This window comes from Phodopus roborovskii, unplaced genomic scaffold (assembly GCF_943737965.1).
Source record: "Phodopus roborovskii unplaced genomic scaffold, PHOROB, whole genome shotgun sequence".
Lineage (NCBI taxonomy): Eukaryota > Metazoa > Chordata > Mammalia > Rodentia > Cricetidae > Phodopus > Phodopus roborovskii.
The window spans coordinates 12,521,401-12,543,604 of NW_026126578.1; the positions used below are offsets into that span (position 1 = coordinate 12,521,401).

General features: G+C 46.5%; 1 protein-coding gene across 1 annotated transcript; it reads right to left on the reverse strand.

Moving 5' to 3' along the window:
* Positions 1-3,331: 3,331 nt before the first annotated feature.
* Positions 3,332-22,198, reverse strand: Hdhd5 (haloacid dehalogenase like hydrolase domain containing 5). The gene is made up of 8 exons (XM_051203599.1): positions 22,073-22,198; positions 16,473-16,676; positions 14,253-14,365; positions 11,719-11,812; positions 10,232-10,262; positions 7,359-7,533; positions 4,455-4,643; positions 3,332-4,285 (listed from the first exon to the last, which is right to left on the reverse strand). The coding sequence occupies exons 1-8, from the start codon at positions 22,196-22,198 to the stop codon at positions 3,958-3,960; spliced, it is 1,260 nt and encodes a 419-aa protein (XP_051059556.1). The 3' UTR covers positions 3,332-3,957.
* Positions 22,199-22,204: the final 6 nt, after the last annotated feature.

Genomic DNA, 22,204 nt, shown 5'->3' on the forward strand with positions numbered 1-22,204 from the left:
GGCCTTGTTTATTGATGTTGTGAGGTTCCCAACTGTAGAAACCACTGATGCTCATTTAAAAACACTGGGCTGGCTCAGCAGGAAACTGTTTCCCATGCAAGCCTGACAACCTGATTTCAATCTCTGGAACCTACATGAAGATGGAGAGAACCAACTCTGCAAAGCTGTCTCTGCACACCCCTGACCTACACGCCCATGCCAGTGCCATATCCATGAGCTCCCAGTTCAGTAAGAGACCCTGAATTACAAAATAAGGTGGCTCAGAGGTTTGACTCCCAGCACTCATAAGGAAATTAACATCTGATTCTAGTTCCAGGGGAATCTAATATCCTGTGGCCTCCACAGGCACCAAACACAAATATGGTATGTGCTGCACAGACATGCTGCAAGCAAAACAACCAATTACATAAATAAAATTTTACACATGAAATAAGAATAAAATAAGGTGGAAAAAGATTGAGGAAGACAACAGACATTGACTTCTGGCTTCCAAATGCATGAGCACATAGGTATGCACACAGACTCATACCCATCCCCCCACCCCTGTTCATTCAGACTCCCAAGTCCTCAAGGACAATCCTGAGCTGTTCTTGCAGTCACAAAATGCTGAGCCTGAACTTTCTACTGCCTAGAAAAATGGTTCTGTGTGAGAAATTCTGTGCTTTAAAAGCTCAACTGCTCCCTCTTGTTTTTTTGAGATGGGGTTTTGTGTAGCAAGGCTGGCTTTGAACTGGTTAATGTAGTAAAAAATAACCTTTAACTTCAGATCCTCCTGCCTCTACCTCCTGAGTGATGGGATTACAGTATGTGTCACCATCCCTGGTTTATGGTGCCAGAGAGTAAGCCCAGGACTTTGTGCATGCCAGGCCCACTAAGTCATTTATTTTTGACATACACCTACAGCAAAGATACTGCAAACACAAACCCCACACTGAGAGAAACAATGAAGTTTTGAAGAAGTACACAGGATCATACAGCTGGAGAGTAGTGGAGCTGATATTCATTCCAGGTCGACCTACAGTCTTCATTTCTGCCATACTCCCCAAGAAAAAGGGGATCAAGGTGTTCCTTACAGGTAAACATGCAGGGTCAGCAGAAACCATTTATTGAACACGTATCTACAGACTTAATCCTGTAAGGTGCCAGCCATGCCTGTGTGGGGATACAACAATATGGCCCCAACTCATGGAGCTTCTATCTTAGCAGAATAAAATAAGCAAGTATATATTTAGGTCAAGGAATGTAAGTACTATGAAAAAACTGAGCAGGTAAAAGGGATGTGAGCTGCCATGTGGGTGCTGAGATTTGAACCTGGGTCCTCTGGTTATCTTAGGAGACAGCTATTTCTTAGAGGAAGTCACAGAAGTCTATGAGGTGACCTGTCCACACGCAGGAAAAAAATAAATAAAAAGGACTGGCAAGAGTCAGATGTAGACCAGGGGACAGAGGCCCTGAGCAGGACATGCAAGGGACTTCTGTGTGTGCATGGTGAAGGGGCATGAAGTAATGAGGGAACACATCACTCAAGGGCCACAAGGTGAGGTGGTGGGGAGGCAGGATGGAGAAGTGGCTGCACTGTGCTAGGACAGGGCTTTTACTCAATGAAAGAAGTTACCGGAAGGTTTAGATCACAAAATAGATCCAATCTATAGCCTGACTGATTCAACCTGACTGATCTGACTGATGCATGGTTCAATGAGAGAACAGTGGAAGGGAGGTAAAGAAGGAAGAGATGAGACAAGACAGGTAAGGGGCTGTTTGGGGAGTGGAGGAACCCCGGATGTGTGGAGCCCTTGAGTTAATGTGTATTGTTGACATGAGCTGGCTGTGTCAAGGACTCCTAGGCTCAGACCCATGGGAGAGGTGCAACCCCAACCCTACCCCCAGGTGAGGCTAAAGGATAGCAAAGCTTTCCTCTGGTCCATGTGCAGATGTTAATGTATCTGCACAGAATGTCCACCATAGCTTTCTCCTCTGGGGTACTTACAGCCTTAAGACTGCCCCTACCCAGAGTGGCTAGGGCTGCCTGCTTGTTCAGCTGACACAGTAACTCTGCCTCTTTATCTGTATGCAATAACCCCATCTCCTTGTTCAGCTGTATGCAATTATCCACTCCTCTGTTCAACTACATGTAATTAACTTGCTGCGCTTATCAAGTGCTGCAGCTTCTCCATTACAGAGCTCAGTTCAATAACCAAAGCTTTTTCCTGTGTTTCTTTTTCTCATTCCATCCTTGGCCACAAGAAGCTAGGGACCTCAGTAGGGGCAGGTGGCCAAGGTGAGCAACACTTCCACGCTAGACACATACAGAGCAAAGTTGATGTGGGAAATAAGGAAGTATGACTTCAAGCCTCTGGCCCCGGCAATGAGGAGCCTCAGGGAGGCAGCAGAGGAAACGGGATCATTTGTGAGAGGCTAAAGTGGGTGCACCTGTGCATGGTTAAGGCCTGGTCCTCAGGGAGTGGACAGCCAACTTCTTCCTTCAGCCTCTAGGATGCCAGCTCTCCATTCTCTTATCCCCCTGGTCACTCTCTCAATTGCCTTTGCCCCCTCACCAATAAACAAGGAAGCACCCAGAGGTGTCAAGAAGTTAATCAGGTGTAGCCAACAGTATTTTAAGAAAAATGAGCAGAGCCTGGTGGCACACCTCTGTAACCTCAGCACTTGGGAGGTGAAAACAGACAATCAGGCTTCAAGGAAGACAAGACGAGAAGGGAGGAGAGGGATGGGGAAAGGAAGGGAACAGAGTCATGAGTTAGTGTCCTATGAAAATGACTACTGTAGTAAAACAGGTCCTTAGTCAGGGTTTTTTGTTTGTTTTTAATTCTTACTTCTTGAGACAGTATTATGCTATGTGTTCTAATTTGTCCTCAAACTCAAAATCCTCTTGCCTCAGCATCCAGAATGCTAAGAAGGCCATGTGCCACCAAATCTAATTTTTAACATCATGCTGGGGATCTTTGAAAGGCAGTCAACATTCAAAGTACAGCAATAGGAAATTTGACAAATATCAAGGTTATGGATGAGACAAACAAGGCCAAACTGGAGTAGGATTACTCTTTGGGGACAGACTTCTGGGCTCACTATGGAAAAGCCCTCAGCACAGACATGAACAATGTCCCTCTTCCACACCAAGTTGCGAAGCATGTGCCAAAACCAGAGTAATTCACTCTTAGTCAGCCCTGCCTGGGTGAGAGGAAGAACAGAAATACAAGAGGAAACAACTTACTTAAGGGATGAAACGCCACAAATTTTTCTGCCTCTAGGAAGACTACCATGTGCCCCGCCCCCAGGACTTCTAGTACATCCCAAAGCTTCACAAGACACAACGTTACAAATATTAGGATAGTTTTTATTTAAAAAAAAAAAAAAAAACCCACAAAGTCTGTGGGCAATACTCTAAAACACAGTGAAAACTACTAAGAGTGTTATCAGTACACATCTCACTGGCATGCAGAGGTTCCTTCGGTGAGAACAAAGGCTCTCCAGAAGTTTCCAAATAATTTCACACTGTCCCTGTTGTTAGAAGTCCTCACTGAGGCAGGTGTGGTGGCACACACTTTTGATCCCAGCACTCAGGAGGCAGAGGAAGGCAGATGTCTGTGAGTTCAAGGGCAGCCTGGTCTACAAAGCGAGTTCTAGGACAGCCAGAGCTGCAATAGTGAAACCCTGTCTTGGGGGGAAAAGTCCTCACTGAGAGGAGGACACTGAGGCACAGAGGTAAAGGAAACGGCATGAGGTCAGACTTCAGACACAGGAAGGGTCAGAAATCCATCCCCCCTCCTGAAATGCTGCCCAAAGGTCATTCTATAGCATCTAAAGCTTCAGTCTTCTTCATTCTAGTGGCAAGGGGCCAGGCTGGGACTTGATGCCTGTGACCTGGCCCACAGCCTGGCACGCAGGATTCCCTAAGGCGAAGGGCCCAATAGTCCCTTGCCTCTGCCTTACTCCTTACTCTCATGCCCAGCCCTCCCGATGGAAAACCAGCTGCACAGCTTCATTCACATCATGGACAACGTGGGATGCCTCTAGGAGCTCTGCACTGAAGCGGAAGTCTCGGTGCCCGTGGAATGGAAGCTCTGCTCCTCCAGAAGTCGGCCCTTCGGGGCCTGGGTCCTGACAATTGTGTATGCCAGTGCATACCAGAATGGAGGCACAGCTCTGGGTTGTTGAAGGCCGCTGCTTCTGGTACCCACCAGCCCCATGTCCCTTCTCTCCATGCTTTGCCATTTGCAGGTACTGGTTGAATAGGTTGGCACCATAGACGTCAGACACAGGGTTATCACTGGTAGGGCAGCAATACCGAGAAGAAAAGAGAAAACCCAATTTTAATGTTGCAAAGCCACCAGAACAGAGATCAGTCTGGGAGTGGTGTGACTCAGCTGCAGGGAGCCAGGGTGGTGTGGGTGGATGAGAAAAGGAAGCCATGGGAGATGAAGATATAATGGACTTACCCTATAGCATAGAGCTTCCTGATGGGGGCAGACCAGCCCCGTCTCTCAGCCTGCTGCCTGATTATGTCCTCTGCGTACTGATAAGTAAGGATGCTGGGTTTGCCCATCAAGCCCTCGTATTTCAGCTCCTTGCCTGTTACTTTCTGGTAGATGGTTTCCAAGCACAGCAGAAATGTGCCATGACCAAACCTGCCCAAAAAGAGATCTCAGCAATCCAGCCTTCAGGCCACCTGCCATTCTCTGAGTTGTCTTCATGCATCCAACCACAATTCCCCTCTCTGCAGCCATTATACTTGAAGAACTGAGGCAAGGACAGGCAGTTTTCCCAGGGTAGTAAAACTAGGGTCACAACCCTAATCGCCTCACTTTTATTTTGTTTTTCTAGTTATTATTACCTATGCACGTGTGCTGCTGTGAGCCTCAGTGACAGCTGTAGGAGTCAATTCTCTCATCTCACCTTTATGTGGGTCCCAAGAATCACACTCAGTTCATCATGCTTGGTAGCGGCATTTAACCATTACACCATCTCACCAGGCCCCTAAACCTTCACTAAATGGGGTTAGATGCTGCTCCATAACCGCTGCCTGCCACCCTTCCAGTCGTTGTTAACATCAATTTCCAGTGAAGCATACTGGCTACTAGGTATGGAGTGTGCTCACTGGCTCCCTTGAAGCTAGAAATGGTCAATGTCTCAACTACACAAGGAAGGGCCACTAACTTAAAACAAGGAAGGGCATGCTCTTGTCTGTCCTTGTTATGGTTTGGATCTTACACGGTTGCTAGTTATTGACACATTGGGAGGTGGTGGAATCTTCAGGAAGTGGAGGCTGACAGGAAACAGGTCATTGGCAGCATGCACCTGCCTATCTCTCTACCCTTCTGCTCACCAGCTATCACAAGGGGAGCAGATTTTTATTCCACGATATTCTACCCATCACAAAGTTCTGGTCACCACAGGCTCCAAATCAACAGGGCCAAAGTCAATCTTCCTCCTTTTAAGTTGTTTACTTGGGTATTCTGTCAGTGTTGCAAGCTAACTGTGCCACATACTGCTTCCTGCTACCTGAAATGCTAATATGATAGCTGATACGTAAGGCAGTCATTCTGGATTCTACACAAGGATTCAGGATTATGCTGAAGACCTGTGTGTCCTTAATAAAGGAGAGACTGAACGCAGGCCCCAGATTTCCAACCATACTTCTTGTAGTGAGAAAGCAATAAACTACCTTGTGTAAAGTATTTTTATCTTCCACCCTCGGTGCTAAGCCAAAACCTTGTAGTCACTGTGCTTGGTGTGGCATTAAATATCACTCATTTACACACAAATCCCATTTTCTGGCTGGGTGTGGTGATGCACTCCCTGGTACTTGGGAGAGGCAGACAGATCTCTGTGAGCTCCAGGCCAAACAAGGATAAACAGTAAAACCCTATCTCAAACAAAACAACAACAACAACAAAAGAATTCCACTTTCTTTTTGTTCCTTTGTTCTATCCTGTGAAGCAGGGTTTTGCTGTGTCTCAGGCTGGTCTAAGGCTGGTGTTACACGTGATTTTCCTGCCTCAGTCTTCTCAGTGCCAGAGTTGCCACTGTGAACCACTGCATCCAGCTAACTTTGAGATGACTGAGGAAACAGTCAGCCATGGTGGCACACACCTGTAACCCCAGCACTCAGGAGGAAGTGGGCAGAAGGTAATCATGAGTTTAAGGCTACTCTGAGTCACAGACAAGTCAAAGGTACAGAGTGAGACCCTGTCTCTAGAGACACAAAAATAATCATGTGATGTCGGGCATTGGTGGTGCCCGCCTTTAATCCCAGCACTCGGGAGGCAGAGGCAGGTGGATCTCTGTGAGTTTGAGGCCAGATTGGTCTACAGAGCGAGTGTCAAGACAGGCTCCAAAGCAAACCCTGTCTCAATAAAACAAAACCAAAAAAAAAAAAAAAAAAAAAAGTGTGAAAAAAATCTCAAATATGTCTTCTTTTGAATGGAAACTCATCTCAAATCTGGTCTATAAACTGGTTTTCCCCTTGCTTTTCCATTCACAGCTACATAGACCTCCCACCTGATCCCCACCTAGAATCAACATGTCCTAACTATGAATAACAGAGAAAACACTGGACTGGAGAGTTCAATTCCCAGCAACCACATGGTGGCTCACAACCATCTGTAATGGGATCTGGTGCCCTCTTCTGGTCTGCAGGGGTACATGCAGACAGAGTACTACTGTATATATAATAAACAAATCTTAAATTAAAAAAAAGAGAGAGAGAACACCAAATCTATCTACAGAATATACTTTATATGTGACAGGAACTAGGGGAGAGCTGAGTCAGGAAGAACTGAAGTCAATTTGAGCTACATGGTGCCATCCTAGCTCACAGAAAAAAAAAAAAAAAAAAAAAAAGCAGAAGAGAATAATAACACAGAAAGGAAGTCCTGCCTCTTGTTGGGGCTATCTTGGGTCTAGGACACCCTTTGCTTACCATGTAAGAGTGAGAAGACACTAAATTCCGGACTAAGAGCTTCACAGCAAGGTAACCTGAAGGCCACACATCAGTGCCACACCATTGGTCTCAGTTCTTGGCTCTATACCATGGGAATATCCCACCTGGTTTATAATCCCACCTTTCCCATTCTAGGCTCACATATGGAAGCAAGAAGGAAGAATCTTGAATATATACCCATCAATATACCTTAAAACTACCTGTTTGATGGATGTATTCTCAGATCAGCAGGGAACATGCATGCATGTTAAAAAACACTCAAGATATCTTCATGCTCAATAATTTGCAGTTTTAGTTTAATAACTGACAAGTAACTCTTGAAAGCTCTTACTCTCAGAGGCCAGGTTAGTGTGGTACTACAGGGCTTATGAGGTTAAAGTCAGGGATACTGTGTCCTCACCTGGGCATCTTGGCTTCAGCCATCCACAGGAGATCCATGTTGCTAGCCAGGACAGGAAGGTGGGGATATGGAACTGTCACCAGGCCAGTCCCAGGATTTCCATTGCTAAGGAGGACATCCAAAATCAGCTGTAGACTTGTCTCCCAGCGGACTGGCTCCCCAAGAAGAAGAACCCCTAAAAATCAAATGCATAGGGATGAGGGAGCAGGGCACTTGGCCTGCCCTTCGTGGTGGGTAGGTGGAAGGCCCTTCAGAGACAACAGAGGCCAGTTAGTAATACCTACCCAGAGCTAGAGGTCTTCACTAAGGGGCACATCTGGACGAGAGTATGGTTCCCTGAGCAACCCTGACCAAGCCACAGCCCAGTACACCCTGGGTGAACAAACTCAGGGCCCAGCAAGGAGCACCTTACGGCTGTCCTTTCTGTTCACTTCTGTTTCACAGGAGCAGCAGATCTCATGCTGCTGCTGCTGCTGCTGCTGCTGCTGCTGATGATGATGGAACTCTACCCAGCACACCTCACCACACAAGTACTGCTGTCCTCACCAGGGGCTGGCTCTCTCTCTGAACCTAACAGTCAAGCAGAACTTGGAATGAGGGGAGCCCTGGGCTCCAATCCTAACCCTGTGGCAGTTACTCGCTGCTAAACCTCAGTTGACTCAACTACATTTGAGATGAAAAGGACCATAGGCCCTGGAAGCATGTATGGCTCAGAAACCAAGTGTATGCCTAGGACAAACAAGGCCCTAAATCCTGGCCCTAGCAACAAACAAACAAACAACTATGAAGGACTGGCTGGCATGGTAGCATACACCTACAGCACAATTATTTGGGAAGTAGAGACAGGATAAGTAGCTCAGTTACCCTCAGCTACCCACAAATCAGAGGCCAGTGGTTACTACATGAGATCTTTTCTCCAAAAAGAGTGTAAGTTTCCAGCCAGGCATCTTGGCTCACAACTGTAATCCCGGCATTTAGAATGCTGAAGCAGGACTACAAAGCTGAGGCCAGTCTGGATTACAGAGGGAGACCTCTGCCTCAAAAAAAAAAAAACAAAGTAAGGGGCTGGAGAGAGAGCACAGTGGTTGAAATACTTGCTGTTCTTGCAGAGGACCTAAGTTCAACACCCGGCTCTCATGTCCAAGGGGTCACAACCACCTGTGACTCCCACTCCAAGGATCCAATACCCTCTTTTGGCCTCCACGGGAACCTGAAAACATGTGGCATATACACAGACACATATATAGATAAAAATAAAAATGACAGCTGGGCGTACACCTTTAATTCCAGCAGTCAGGAGGTAGAGGAAGGTGGCTCTCTGAGTTCGAGGCTGGCCTGGTCTATAGAATGAGTTCTAGGACATATTTTTGATTGCCACAATAGAACACTCAGCAGATGAGGACTTCACACAGGCAAGAACTGTCCTTTCTAGCAGTATCTGAGGTCCCACCCAGCATTCATGGAGAAGAATAGCACATCCATAACTGTTAGAGCAACTCTACCTTTTTGTTTTGTTTTGTTGTTCTTTTTCAAGACAGGGTTTCTCTGTGTAACAGCCCTGGCTGTCCTGGAAATGGCTCTGTAGACCAGGCTGGCCTCAAACTCACAGAGATCCACCAGGCTCTGCCTTCCAAGTGCTAGGATTAAAGTTGTGTGCCACCACTGCCTGGCCAACAACTCCATCTAATATCTAATCACAAAGCATTTCAATTAATTATTATTTTCTAATTTTATGTGTATGAGTGTTTTGCCAGCATGTATTATGTACATGCATGTGCATACCTGGTACAAGTCTGTGGACACCGGAAGAGAGCATTAGATTCCTTGGAATTGGATTTACAGATGGTTGTGAGCTATCCTGTGGGTACTGGGACTCAAACCTAGGTCTGCAAGAGCGTTACATGTTCTTAATCATTAAGACATCTCTCCAGCCTTACAAAATATTTTTGTACAGTTTAACAATTTTTTAAATGAACATACCATCAAGAGACTCCTAATATTTCTTGAAAATTTACAGTGGTGATGCATGCCTTTAATCCCAGCACTTGGGAGGCAAAGACAGGAGGATCTCTAAGTTTTAGGCCAGCCTGGTCTACAAAGTGAGTTCCAGGACAGCCAGAGCTACACAGAGAAACCCTGTCTTGGAAAAACAAAAACAAACAAACAAAAAATTACCAAGAATTGTTTTCCATTTGAGAAAACAATTCACTAATGGCAATTCTGCCCACATACCTGTACGGCATCTGTAAACACAGTCTGTATCTATTGTTGGAACATTTCTGCTCACTCTGTTTAGAGCAATCGTTTTACTTCTCAGATAAATATAACATACTGAAACATTTGCAATCTTCTCACCAGAACATTTTCTTTTCACTCTGGGTACAGTGAGGACATTATACCGCACTAAATACTTTGTTTGGGTTTGAGATAAGTGTCTCACTGTGGAGCCTTGAACTCAAATCCTTCAATTCAGCCCCGGAAAGTAGGAGACTACAAATATGAACCACCACACTGGCCACTGATTACTTTCTGATATAGGTCATGGGAAAGTTATTTTACTTCAGGATGGCAACAAGATGTTCAATGTCTTTGTTGTCCAAGGGGAGAGCTAAGCAACACTGGACTAGACTGTCAGTACCTATTTACTCTGGAGCTGCTGGGCTTACAGTTCTCCAACACAATACCACAAGCACTGTGGAGATAGACAAATTACCAATACATGTCTCAGAGTACTGAGTGGACAGCCAGGGCTAGAACCCATGTGTCTCAGGCACTGGTGTGCAGTACCACCCTCAACACTATCTGCCTAAGAATCCGAGAGCAGAGAGGGACAACGAGGAACCCACGTCTACCCAGGCACACGACTCTTTTACCTTCAATGGCAGAGAAGTCATTCCTCAGGTGCTGCCAAAAGACAAGAAGAGGCCCATCAATGCTAGTCACTTTCCAGTCCTGGAGTATCCAGTCTCTAGAGTTGAGTAGCAGGACACACAGACTCCACACAGGTGAGAGACCACCTCCAAGGACCAGCCCAAGCCGAGAAGTAGAGAGAACTTAGGAAGGAGATGAGCAAAGGAAACACAAGGCACAGACTGGGCTCAACAGGCTGAGGGGCAGTGGCCAGCTGTGCTTCTCCAGTCAGGGTGGGAAACAAGGTCCTGGTCAAGCAGGAGCCTCTAGAATCTAGAATCAGGGTGCTGAAGGAAGAAACAGCCTGTGAGAGAGGGGCTCTCTGAGCACAAGGACTCTCTTATGTTTATGCCAGCTCTAGAGGATTTCTCTCTGTCAGCCTTGGGCCCATTTCTCCCTGGGCCATTGTAGTCTTGCCTCTGAGGTGAGTCACCTCTCCTGTGTGGCGCTCAGCCTGGGAGCATTCTGAGATGTGTTCCCACGCTATAGTCTGGTTCTGCTCAGAATTTTAGTGACTCAAGAGAAAGCTCTCAAAGGATCTGTTCTATAACTAGAAAACCCTGGAGGGAGAACTTATTTTCTATTAAATAAATGAAGTAAGCTTATTTGTCTATAATTGTATTACATCAAATCCTAAATTGCTGATATAAGCTATTAAATCATATGTGAATTTTCAAAAGGAATGGGGCAAAGGACATCTTAAGAGTCATACTCCAAAGGTCAATGAGTGGCCTGGAACCGACAGTCTCAAGAAACAAGAAATCATAGACTTAGCGGCAGACTTCCCAAGCAGGTAGAACCCTGGGTTTGACCACCAAAAAGCAATCAAGCTACTTTTTTTTTTTTTCAAATATGAGCTAGACACCAAAGGCAGTGGGAGGACATAGACACATCAGTGTTTTTTCCTCACAAGGCCGCCTCTTTGTACTGTGCATCAGGGTAAAGGAACAGCAGTGAGTAACGTACAAAGGTCACTGATTCCCTCAAGAAAACCGGGGAAAGCTACCAGTAGCAGCACTGATAACTGGAGAAAAATGTTACAACAAAGCAGAAGGCAAGGGCGTGGAGCTCACTGCTTCTCTTGGTCATTCTCTTATTTATTTATTAGTTTTTGTTTTTTCAAGATAGAGGTTCTCTGTGTAACAGCCCTGGCTGTCCTAGAACTCTCTCTGTAGACCAGGCTGGCCTCGAACTCACCAAGATTCACCTGCCTCTACCTCCCGAATGTTGAGATGAAAGGTGTGAGGCCATTCTTATCTACCCAAGGAACACAATTCTTGGTCAGACACCTCTCCAAGAAGACCAGTGCAAAAGCACCCATAGAACAAAATGTAGCTCCTAGCATAAGAGTAGCAAGATCAACAAGTAGAACCAACACAGGGAGTAGGAAGACAACCAAAGACCCCAGAGATACTGTGGAGGGTGAAGTGACCCACCCTGTCCTTATTACCGTGGTCTTCGGCCGCCGCTCAAGGTCTACCATGTCCAGCTCTGGGAAGGCGAATCGTAGCTCATCTACCGTCACCACATTCTGGAAGCCTAGTCTGGAGTAAGATCAGGGAAGCAAAGCTACACCGTTCTGAGGAAGATGCTTTTATAGACACATCAGTTCACAAGTGAGCAGAACCAGACCCAGTCCTGACCACAGTAGGCAGGCAGCTATCATAAGTCCCACAGGCACCAAGTGGCAGGCTGTGACTGCATAAGCAGAGCAGACGCATGCAACATCAGTGCAATCCCTTGTGTTCCCTCCCACTAGGGTACATTCCAGGTACCGGATCCCAGCAAGGCCCAGAGAATAGAGGCCAAAACCCCACTGTATACTCCAGGACCTTATACCTCGCTCAGGGCCCATTCAAACTGGTGCTCCATACGTAGTGCAGCCCTGAGTACTGAGTTGGGAGGAGACTCCTCTGGCTGGGAGCTGGGCAAAGTCAAGTAACTGGTGAATAGCTATTTCCTCTGGGCTGAAACAGGAAGGTGGCAATCCCTGAAAGTTAGCAGAGCCACAAGCTCCCTCCCCACCCTCACACTTCCCTCTCCTGTGAGGTTATATAACATTCTGAGACACCCACCAGCCACACTGCCTGCAAGCTGTGCAGAGTGCTCAGGGATGCGACTTCACCAGTCACGCCACCCTAGGCTCTCCTTGTGGGTCTTTTGGTGAAGTAGCTACCTCTCACCCACACCCCTATATAAGGTAACCCAATGAACTGACTGGGTCATTAAGCCACTGGAGGAAAGGTCACACAATGGCCACAAAGAATTAGTTCCCTCTAACAGACACCCCATTCAGCAAGGTACGGCCGTCATGCAGAAGACCAAGCTGACTCTAACCTGCTCTCCTCTAAGATCTACTGCCGTCTTTCTTTCCCTGATTCCATCCTGCAATCTTAACTAGACAGTTTTTCAGATGACTCGAAACCAATCTCCACGGACGACTATTCTAAGAGCTCCACCCTGCAGCAATGGAGGCTGCACTGGCTCAACACTGCTGAGCTAACCCCAAGACTTTCAGCCCCCGCCTACCCTTCTGTTCTCTAATGCCCAACTGACCTGCCTACCTTGCCTTCCTAGGAAGTCTTACTCACCTCCCAGGGCACCACCAAACCACCTGTGACGCTACAGGCCATTCCTGCTCCAGAGGTAGTTCCCCTCTACATTTCAATGCTTAGAGCCTACAACTCTCAGTCTTGGCAGCCTCCAGATGCATCCCATCTTCTCATTTCTTCACAATACACTTAGATAGTTGGGGAGGGGACACGTGTGGATATCAGAGGACAACTTCAGTAGTCAGTCCTCTCCCTCCACTGTGTGGGACCTGGAGATCTAACTCAACTACTTCAGCTTAGAGGCAAGTGCTTTTACCCACTGAGCCATCTCCTTGGCCTTATGCCATCCTTCCTTCATAGGACCTGGGATTCAAACCCAGGGCTCATACATGACAAATACTCTACAACTGAGCTTCATCCTAGCTGTAACAGTATTTTTTAAAGTTACACTTCCTTGTGGGGTTATGGACGTGAGAGGACAACCATGGAGTCAGTTCCCCCTTTCACTGTGTGGGTCCTGATGTGCACAAGCAGGTGAGGCATGGTGGCAGTACCCTCACAGCTGAGCTAGCTTCCCAGGCCTCGATGACTGTCATCTTGACTGGATCCACATCCAACCAAGAGACATGAATCAGGAAAAGTTAACTGGGGGTGTCCTCCCCAGAGTAGGGGGTACCTTTTGGAGAGGTCTGAGGAATTCCAGCTTGCACTGAAGCTCTCTCCAGGAACAATGCCAGTGCTGAGGATCAAGTGTTGTGGACTGGGCAGCTACAGAGTTCTCAGGCTCTCTAGTAGTAGATGGCCACTGTTGAACTACCCAGCCTCTACTGTGTAAGTCAAGCTAGTAAATCTCCATTTATAATATATGTTCATTCTATTGGTTCTGTTCCTCTAGAGAATCCAATAAGACCTGTTGGCTTAAACATTCTTTTACTGGTTTTGGGTATGTTCTTCCCTTTTCAAGTATGAATTCCCTGACTAAGTCACATTCCCAATGTTCTTACCTGGGTCCCTGACCTGCCTTAGAGCACAGCCCAGCATGGTGCCCAGGAAGCATCTGGGGCACAGGAATAAGCTGCACAAGAACAGAGATCATGGCCGTTGCTTTCTGAGTGCATGTGATCAAAAGGGAGCTGAAAAGGATGAAGGCTGGAACAAAACTCCCACATGTAGTCACCCCAAGAGGTATTTGTTCACTTAGAGATTCCTGAGTTTTTAACTCAAGACACAAAAGATGAAGACTATCCAGGGTCAAGACTCAGGGCTGTGTACATTAACCTCTGCAGATGGCTCTGATGAGGTGGTATGTGACCTGGCGTTACCAGGCACAAGGACTGACCACACAAAGGACCCATCTTTGTTCCCCAAGAGCCCACCTCCTATCTATGGCACCCAAGCCTGCACTACCTCTCATGCAGAACGAAAAGGATACGCTCTGGCGTTTTCCACCAGCGGTCCCTGCCCAGACACTAGCATCCGCTTGTTGTGGTACTGTAAGAAGAGTTTCATGGGGCTGTGAGAGAGAATGACTTGGTCTGGATCCACCTATAGAGATAACCAAGAAACAGGAAAGCAGGGGATGATATAGACTGAGAGAAAGTAACAGGGAGACAGGCGAATGAGTTCTGTCACTGGGGTGGGGGGCACGTTCTCTACAAGCTGAGTTGTGAAAGTTTTTCCTGCACCTGACATTTTCCAAGACTTAGACAAATAGGAATGAGAACTTACCTTGGGTTGGGAACACAGCCAGTGACAGAGTGCTAGCCCAGCATGAATGAGTGGGGTGGGGGTCGTGTACCTAAATTAATCCTCAACATACAAAACAAGAGAAGCATTGTCAGATGTAAGATCTGACCACCAACAATGCTGGGCTTAGCTTGGAGTACTGAGATTTCTTTCTTTTTTAAAAATTTATTTAATTTTATGTGCATTGGTGTTTTGCCTGCATGCATTATCTGTGCAAGGGTGCCAGACCCCCTGGAACTGTAGTTACAGACAGTTGTGAGCTACTATGTAAGTGCTGGGAATTGAACCTGGTTCTCTCTTAACATCTCTCCAATCCCATCCCTAAAATTTCTTAATCCTTCACTTGGATACCACAGGCTTTACAGACATATTCTTTGTTAATGTCATAAAAAACAAACAGCAACAACAACAACAACAAAAACTGTCGTGGACCTTGACAGTTTTCAGTCCTACTTAAAAACTTAGCTTTCCAGGGCTGGGCACTGAACCAGGACGTTGTGGAGAGCCAGAGGTCAGCGCTGGGTGTCTTTCTCAGTCACTCTCCACCTTATTGAGTCTCTCACTCAGCCTGGAGCCCTCTGTTTTGCCAGACTGGCTAATAGGCTAGACTGGCTGGGCAGCGAGCCTCGGGGATACAGTTGTCTCCAACCCTTCCCCAACCCTGGAATTACAGAGACGCTACCAAGCCTGGCATTCCAAATGGAACTCCAGCACTTGACCCACTGACCCACCTCCCCAGCTCCCAAGATTTAGCTTTTCAACATCTACACTATCTTCAACAATGCACTTTTACCCAGAATTATTATTTTGAGTTGGGGGGGGTCTCATTAAACAGCTCAAGCTGGCTAAAACTTGTGGTTAATCTTTCCTCAGTTTCCTATGTGCCAAGATCACAGAGGTATGCACGACCACACCAGGCTCCTCAGAATGCTTTTGGGGGCCCTTTATTGACTCTCTTGGTTACAAAGAACCCCTTCTCAAAACTAAGTTCACCCTTACCAAGCAGGTACCCATCTTATACAGCAAGGAACTGCAAAGGGGCAAAGATGCTTGGCTTTTGGAGGACAGCCCTCACGGAGCTGCACAGCTGCTGGCTGTGTAGATGGGTGGGATTTTTGTTATTTCTCTGACGCAAGGTCTCAGTATGCAGCCCGAGCCATCTACAACTCCCAATCCTCCTGCCTCAGTTTCTCAGGTACTTGTTATCAGCTTATACATACTATTATTGTCAACAAGAGCTGTTATTGCACAGCCCCATCTGTACTGTGGAATGCTGAACAAATATGATCTTTGCTTTCTGGAGCCAAACATCTAGAAAAGTCATGAAGACAGCACACTAAACTGCTGGGCTGGGAATGCAGCTCAGCTGGCAGAGTGCTTACCTAGCATGCATGAAGCCCTGTGTTTAATCCCCAGTACATACACCACGTAGGCAGTGCACAGCTGTGATTCCCAGATTAATGAAGTGGAGTCAGATGTCTGGAGTCATTAACTACTACTTCAGACATACAAGCCACTGTCTCAAAAACAAATACTCCTGTCATCTCCCCCTCTCCCTGAAATAGGGTGTCATGTAGTGTAGCCTAGCCTACTTTTGAAAAGGTCTGTAATGAGTGTGCACCACCACAGCCAGTAATGTCGTATTAGGATCCTGTTCTAGAACTTCATGCCAGGTACAAAGTTTATCCACTGAACTACACCCTCAGTCCCAAGGGCAGGATTTCTGTGCTCACTCAACCATGTGTGTACACTTGTGAGTAAAGACTCTATTGATGTCATCACAAATCTAGGCTGGGACTTTAAGACTCCTACTGCCACAGTCAAACCACAACCTGAAGAAGAAAGTGTAGGGTAGAGGTTCCAACAGGAGCCTACCTTTGGGTTCTATGCTCTGGCTGCCTCTTACCTTGCATCCCAGCAGGCCTGACAACTCCTGGGCTTTGCTATGTTGTAAGATGTTCCCAGCATTTGTGACAAAAACCACAGGTACCCTCAGCTGTCCCTTGGAGTTTAACAGCTTGCTGAATGCTTCCAGAGCAGCTGGGATCACTCTGTGGCCTCGAACCAGCACTCCATCAATGTCAAATAGTAAGCCAAAGGTGGGAGGACCCTGTACAGAGGGGAAGAGAAGAGAATGCATGAGAGACAGAGGAAATGAAGGGAAAAGGGTCATTTAGAAAGGGTCATTGTCAGAAAGAATAAGAGAGGAAAGCATGGCCTGCTTTCTCTCCTTGTCTTGTCTGGCAGTGCTAAAAAAATCAAACTCTGCTGAACCTAAAAAAAGGTTTAGAGACTACAAGACTGCCGCCAACTAACAATTTGAGCAACTGTGGAAAGGTTACCATAAATGCCCTTCCTGGATAGTGAGATCAACAACTAACTTATTCACCATCATGGAGCCCTCATCTAGTACCTGTTGGAAACAGAAGCAAACACCCACACCTAAACACTGAGTCGAACTAGAATCCAAATGCAGAGAGAGAGGACAAGACCAGGTTGCAGAAACACATAGAGACAGCTGACCTGAACAAGGAGGAGTTAACAGGCCCCCAGACTGATAGCTGGGAATCCAGATGGCACTGACTCAGACCCCCCTGAATATGGGTCTCAGCTAGAAGGTCTGAGCAGTCTAGGGGACCTCAGACAGTGGAACCAGGATGTATCCCTGGTGCACAAAAGGACCTTGCGGACACATCCCCCACGGAGGGATACCGCCTTAACCTAGAGACAGGAGAGAAGTCCTAGTCCCTACTTCAAATGACTTGACAGATCTACATGGATGGCATTGCCCTCCATGGAATTGGGGTGGAGGGATGGGAGGGGAGGGTGGTCAGGGTGCATAGAGGGTAAAAGGGAGGGAGGGAGGGAGAGAGGGAAAGGGAACTGGGATCCACATTAAAAAAAAAAATCAAACTCTGCACAGGGAAGGTAAGAATTTTACCACTCAGCTACACCAAGGCATGACATTTTTTTTTTTTTTTTTTTTTTTTTTTTTTGTCGAGACAGGGTTTCTCTGTGTAGCTTTGGAGCCTGTCCTGGAACCCACTCTGTAGACCAGGCTGGCCTTGAACTCAGAGATCTTCCTGCCCCTGCCTCCAGAGTGCTGGAATTAAAGGCATATGCCACCACCACCTGTCACCATAGCCATCTTTTAAGAGTTTGCTCTAGAGGTTGGGAATATACCTCAGTGGTAAGTGTACTTGCCTAGTATACTTGAGAATACAAGTTTAATTCTCAGTATCATTAAAAAAAAAATCATTTTAAATCAGCTGGGAAATGGTAGCGTTTAATCCCAGCACTTGGGAGGCAAAGGCAGGCAGACCTCTAAGTTTGAGACCAGCCTGGTCTACAGAATGAGTTCCAGACCAGTCAGGGATCTACAGTGAGACCCTGCCTGGGGGGGGGGGGCGGGGATATGGATATGGATATGGGATGGGAAAACGGGATAAATTTGGGTCAGTGAAATGGCTCAGCAGGTAAAGGCACTTGACTGCCACCAAGCCTGATACTCTGAGTTTTGTTCCCAGAATACAAATGATGGAAGGAGAGAGTTAAGTTCCCCAGTTTGTCCTCTGCCCACCACATGTGTGCTGTGTGGTGTGTACCCCTAATAATATATAAACAAGAGAGAGTCGGGTGGTGGTGGCCCACATCTTTAATCCCAGCACTCGAAAGGCAGAGGCAGGCAGATCTCTGTGAGTTCCAGGACAGGCTCTAAAACTACAGAGAAACCCTGCCTCAAAAAAACAAAATCAAACAAAAACCCAAATAAATGTAGAAAGTTAAGTTTTTCCACATTTTGCTATGATGGGGGTGTAACAGGGGGAGTGGCACAGAGCTATATATTCCCAGCACTCAGGAGGTGAGGCAGGAGGATCAAGAGTTCAAGGTCAGCCTCTACTATATAATCCCTGTCTCAAAAATCAACACAAAAGACAAAAGCCATAGGAAATTGACCCTATCACCTCCAAAATAATAATAATAAGGATAATAATAATAATGTAGCTCAATTCCTTTGAATTTATAATCCTCCTGCTTCTACTTAACAAATGATGGGGTTGTGGCAAACCTTTCTTAGCGTCTTTAAAAACAGGGGTAATAAGCCAAAGAACATAAACATTATAAATACAACTTACATCGACAAACTGTTTTTGAAAAACACTTGTCAACCTACATGGCCACTGGCACTGCATTTTATCCTTGCAATGTACATAATTATTAAAATTTATTAACATAATTTTTTAAATGTTCAAGACTGGAGACATAGCTCAATGGTAGTGTTTTTGCCTAGCATGTATGAGGCCCAAGGTTCTATCACCCTAACAAAAAGATCAATTTCTACTTCTGAATCTCTAATCTTTTTTGAAAACTTATTCCATTTCTTAATGTATAAACTGCCTGTTAATATAAGAGATATTTCTCAATTATCAAAACAAATGGACTAACCTAACTTATCTTCCATTTCTCTTTTGTTGGTGCCAACTAGGTTAAGTCACACTTAGAATACAGTCTGTGCATAAAGCTCTGTCAGTGGTACTCAATCCAAACCACAACAGGAAGAGGCGTGACGTCACAGGCCTTGAGTCCTAGCACTGGGAGGTTGGGGCCAGCCAGGGCTATATAGTGAGACCGTCTTAATAACCAAAATACCAACACAGATGAATAGTGCTCTAGTCCCCCATTCCTTAGTTGACAAAACAGAACGAGCAGCTAGTGTAGAAAACACAGCACTAAAACAGCAGCATTTTCTTGGGAAAACTAGAGAGAGAGAGAATCTTAGACCTTGTGCACTGAGCTATATCTCCAGCCCTGAACATTCTGAGTTTGATATTTACATACAATATAAGGGTCAAATTAAACAGGCAGAGTTTCTTGAAAAAGAATTCTGAGCTAGCAATGATTGATGCTGACACCACACTGAGTGAACCAAAGAGGAGCGGCAGGCAGGCAGGGGAAGGCTAACTGATACTTCTTGTTTGGACCCTGTGAGGGCAGGTGTGGAGAAGCCAGGACCTGGGAGACAGCTCAGTGGTTAAGAACACTTGCTCCAAGTTTGGTCACAGCACCCCCAACAGTCTACAGCTTCAGCTCCAGGGGATGTGCTGCCTCTGGCCTGCCTATACCTGCAGACATGTACACACACACACACACACACACACACACACACACACACACACACACTTTGAATTGGGGAATTAGAAAGAATACCAACTTTTAAGGGTGAAATATATGAAAGTCAGCCATAAACACCAGAGAAACAGCAGTCAAGGTAAGATGGGAAAACAAAAGGGTATAAATTAAGGAAGTAAAATGGAGACTTTCTGTATCAGGTAAACTAGGAAGTAGAGTGACTAAATAATGACTCAATTTCTCTTCCACTAAGTAGGTACAAGCTCCCGGGAGTGATCTTTGGCTCCTTTACCTGGCTTACACAGCCTCTCAGGCTTAGGCCACTGGCCAAGTTGGAGGTGGGCAGGAAAACTGGAAAAACAGGAGATAAATCAGTAATACCATCACTTTGGACCACCAGAAAACAGCGGTCGGAGACACTCAGCAAGTCTCTCATGCATGCAGGAAATATGCAGACAAACTGCCAAAAGCCTCCAAGGCTGATCCCTTCACACCTTATCCTAACAGAGTGTACTGGGCTCCAAGCCAGACATATAACAAACACTTTTATCTATCTTTATATCAAGCTGCGAGGAGCTGTCTATCTTCAAATGGGGTACTACCTAGCAAAACTGTACCACAAAGGTGTAAGAAAAAAGTAACTACTAAAGAATGTGACCAAACATAACTTGTATAAGGCCTGGGTTCTTTTCTCAGCTCCTTCCCCCAGATCAAAGAACCAACTGCTGAGAGAAATGAGCCAAAGATTTCCTGGCCTGGTTTACAAGGACTCCACTTCAAATGAGCCAGCGGCAAAGCCTGGGCCCTTACTCCCACTCTTCTGGGCTGGAAGCAAGCAAAGGGTTCCCGGAGGGGCTGAGATCTCTGCCTGGACACTCTCACCTCATCTACTGTCAGCTTCTAGCTCATTCTACCCCTAGTAGCCAGGATACGTCTTGTATCCAGCGTACTTCATTCATACCCAGTGGCCCTCAGGATCCCTGCAGCCCTTCCCTATTCCTAATGGGGCCCTAACTAGGACTCTTGGTAGATTACAGAGTGGTCATACCAGCCCTGACATTTTTATTTTTCCATAGTTCTTTTCTGACTTCATCATCTTACACATCTCAGAGAGGATCAGCACACAGGTCTGAACAGATGAGGGAACACAATTTCCCCACGCACTTGCTGTGAATGACACCACCGACACTGTGCTTAGGATCCTTCAGGTGTTCAGTAAGGACTGTTGAGTGTCCCCAAGGATGGCTAGGGAGAAATATAGCAGACCTTTGCCTTGAGATGCTACCCAAAGGAAGAGGTGGTGGGTCTCGGGAGGAAAATCTGTCACTTTCAGCAGTCTAATTTCCCTTCTGTCCCATTGTGAACTCAGGCAGCACTGTTCTGCATGTAGGCAACACCATTCGGAAAGTTTAAGATTAAAATCCATTTGCTTGAAACTAGGCCTGGTAACTTGAACCTGAAATCCCAGCACCTAGGAGGCAGAGGCAGGAGATCACCAAGGATTTGAGGCCAGCCTGGTCTACAGAGTGAGCTCAGGTCAGTCAGGGACATAGGGAGTCATCTCACACAAACAAACAACAAATCCATTCACTTATAATTTCAAAGTAAGTTGGAATTTGTTAGGCATGATAATACCATTGTGATTCAGTTCAAACCGTCTTTTGGAGGTTCACGAAGAGTTCAGGGTTAAAATGATAAGAACTCTGGGATTTAAAGTCTTACAGCCACAAAGGGGAAGAGATAAGCGGGTGTACCAAAATACAGTGACTGGTTATTTGGAAGATAAAAATATAAGATTCATATTCTTTTCATCTTCGGAAACTCACATAATTAAAAGAAAATTAAGGACCAACAAGATGGCTAAACTGTTCAAAACGCTTGCTGTGCAAGCCTCATAACCTGAGTTCCAACCGCAGAACACACTCTGGAAGGGGAGAACCCCAAAGTTGTTCTCTAACCCTCGACATGTGTGCCTACATATACATCTCACGCATACACAGCAAAAAAGTTAGCAATACTAATTAATGGCCCCTTTTTGCCTCGAAGGCTGCACAACTGAGCCGCACAGAGTGTTCTGGTCACATTCAAAGCAGCTACCTTTTGGGAAATAAGAATCCGAGGGCTCCTCGAACAGGAGAAACGAATTAACTACTAAGAAACTTTTCTGGCGCGCGGAAAGGAGCTGCGAACCCACCCGAGGCTGATCTGGGGTTGGGATGGGTCGTTCGCCCTGGACACGGACTTTTCCAGCGGGCGGAAGGCGTTCCGGGAAGGACGAAGGGTTCAGCGGCTCCACGGTCTCCGGGATGCTCAGTGACCCGCACGGCCCTCCCGCCCACCAGCCCTGCAATCTGGGTCGAACCCGCTCATCCTCACCTCAGCGCGGCCCACGACGTAGCCCCTCCGGAGCCAGCAGCCCGGGAGCCCCGCAGACAGGCGCGCAGGAAGCCTCCACAGACAGCGCCCAGTACGGAGAGCCGCCAGCCCGCAGAGCGCAGCCATCGCGCC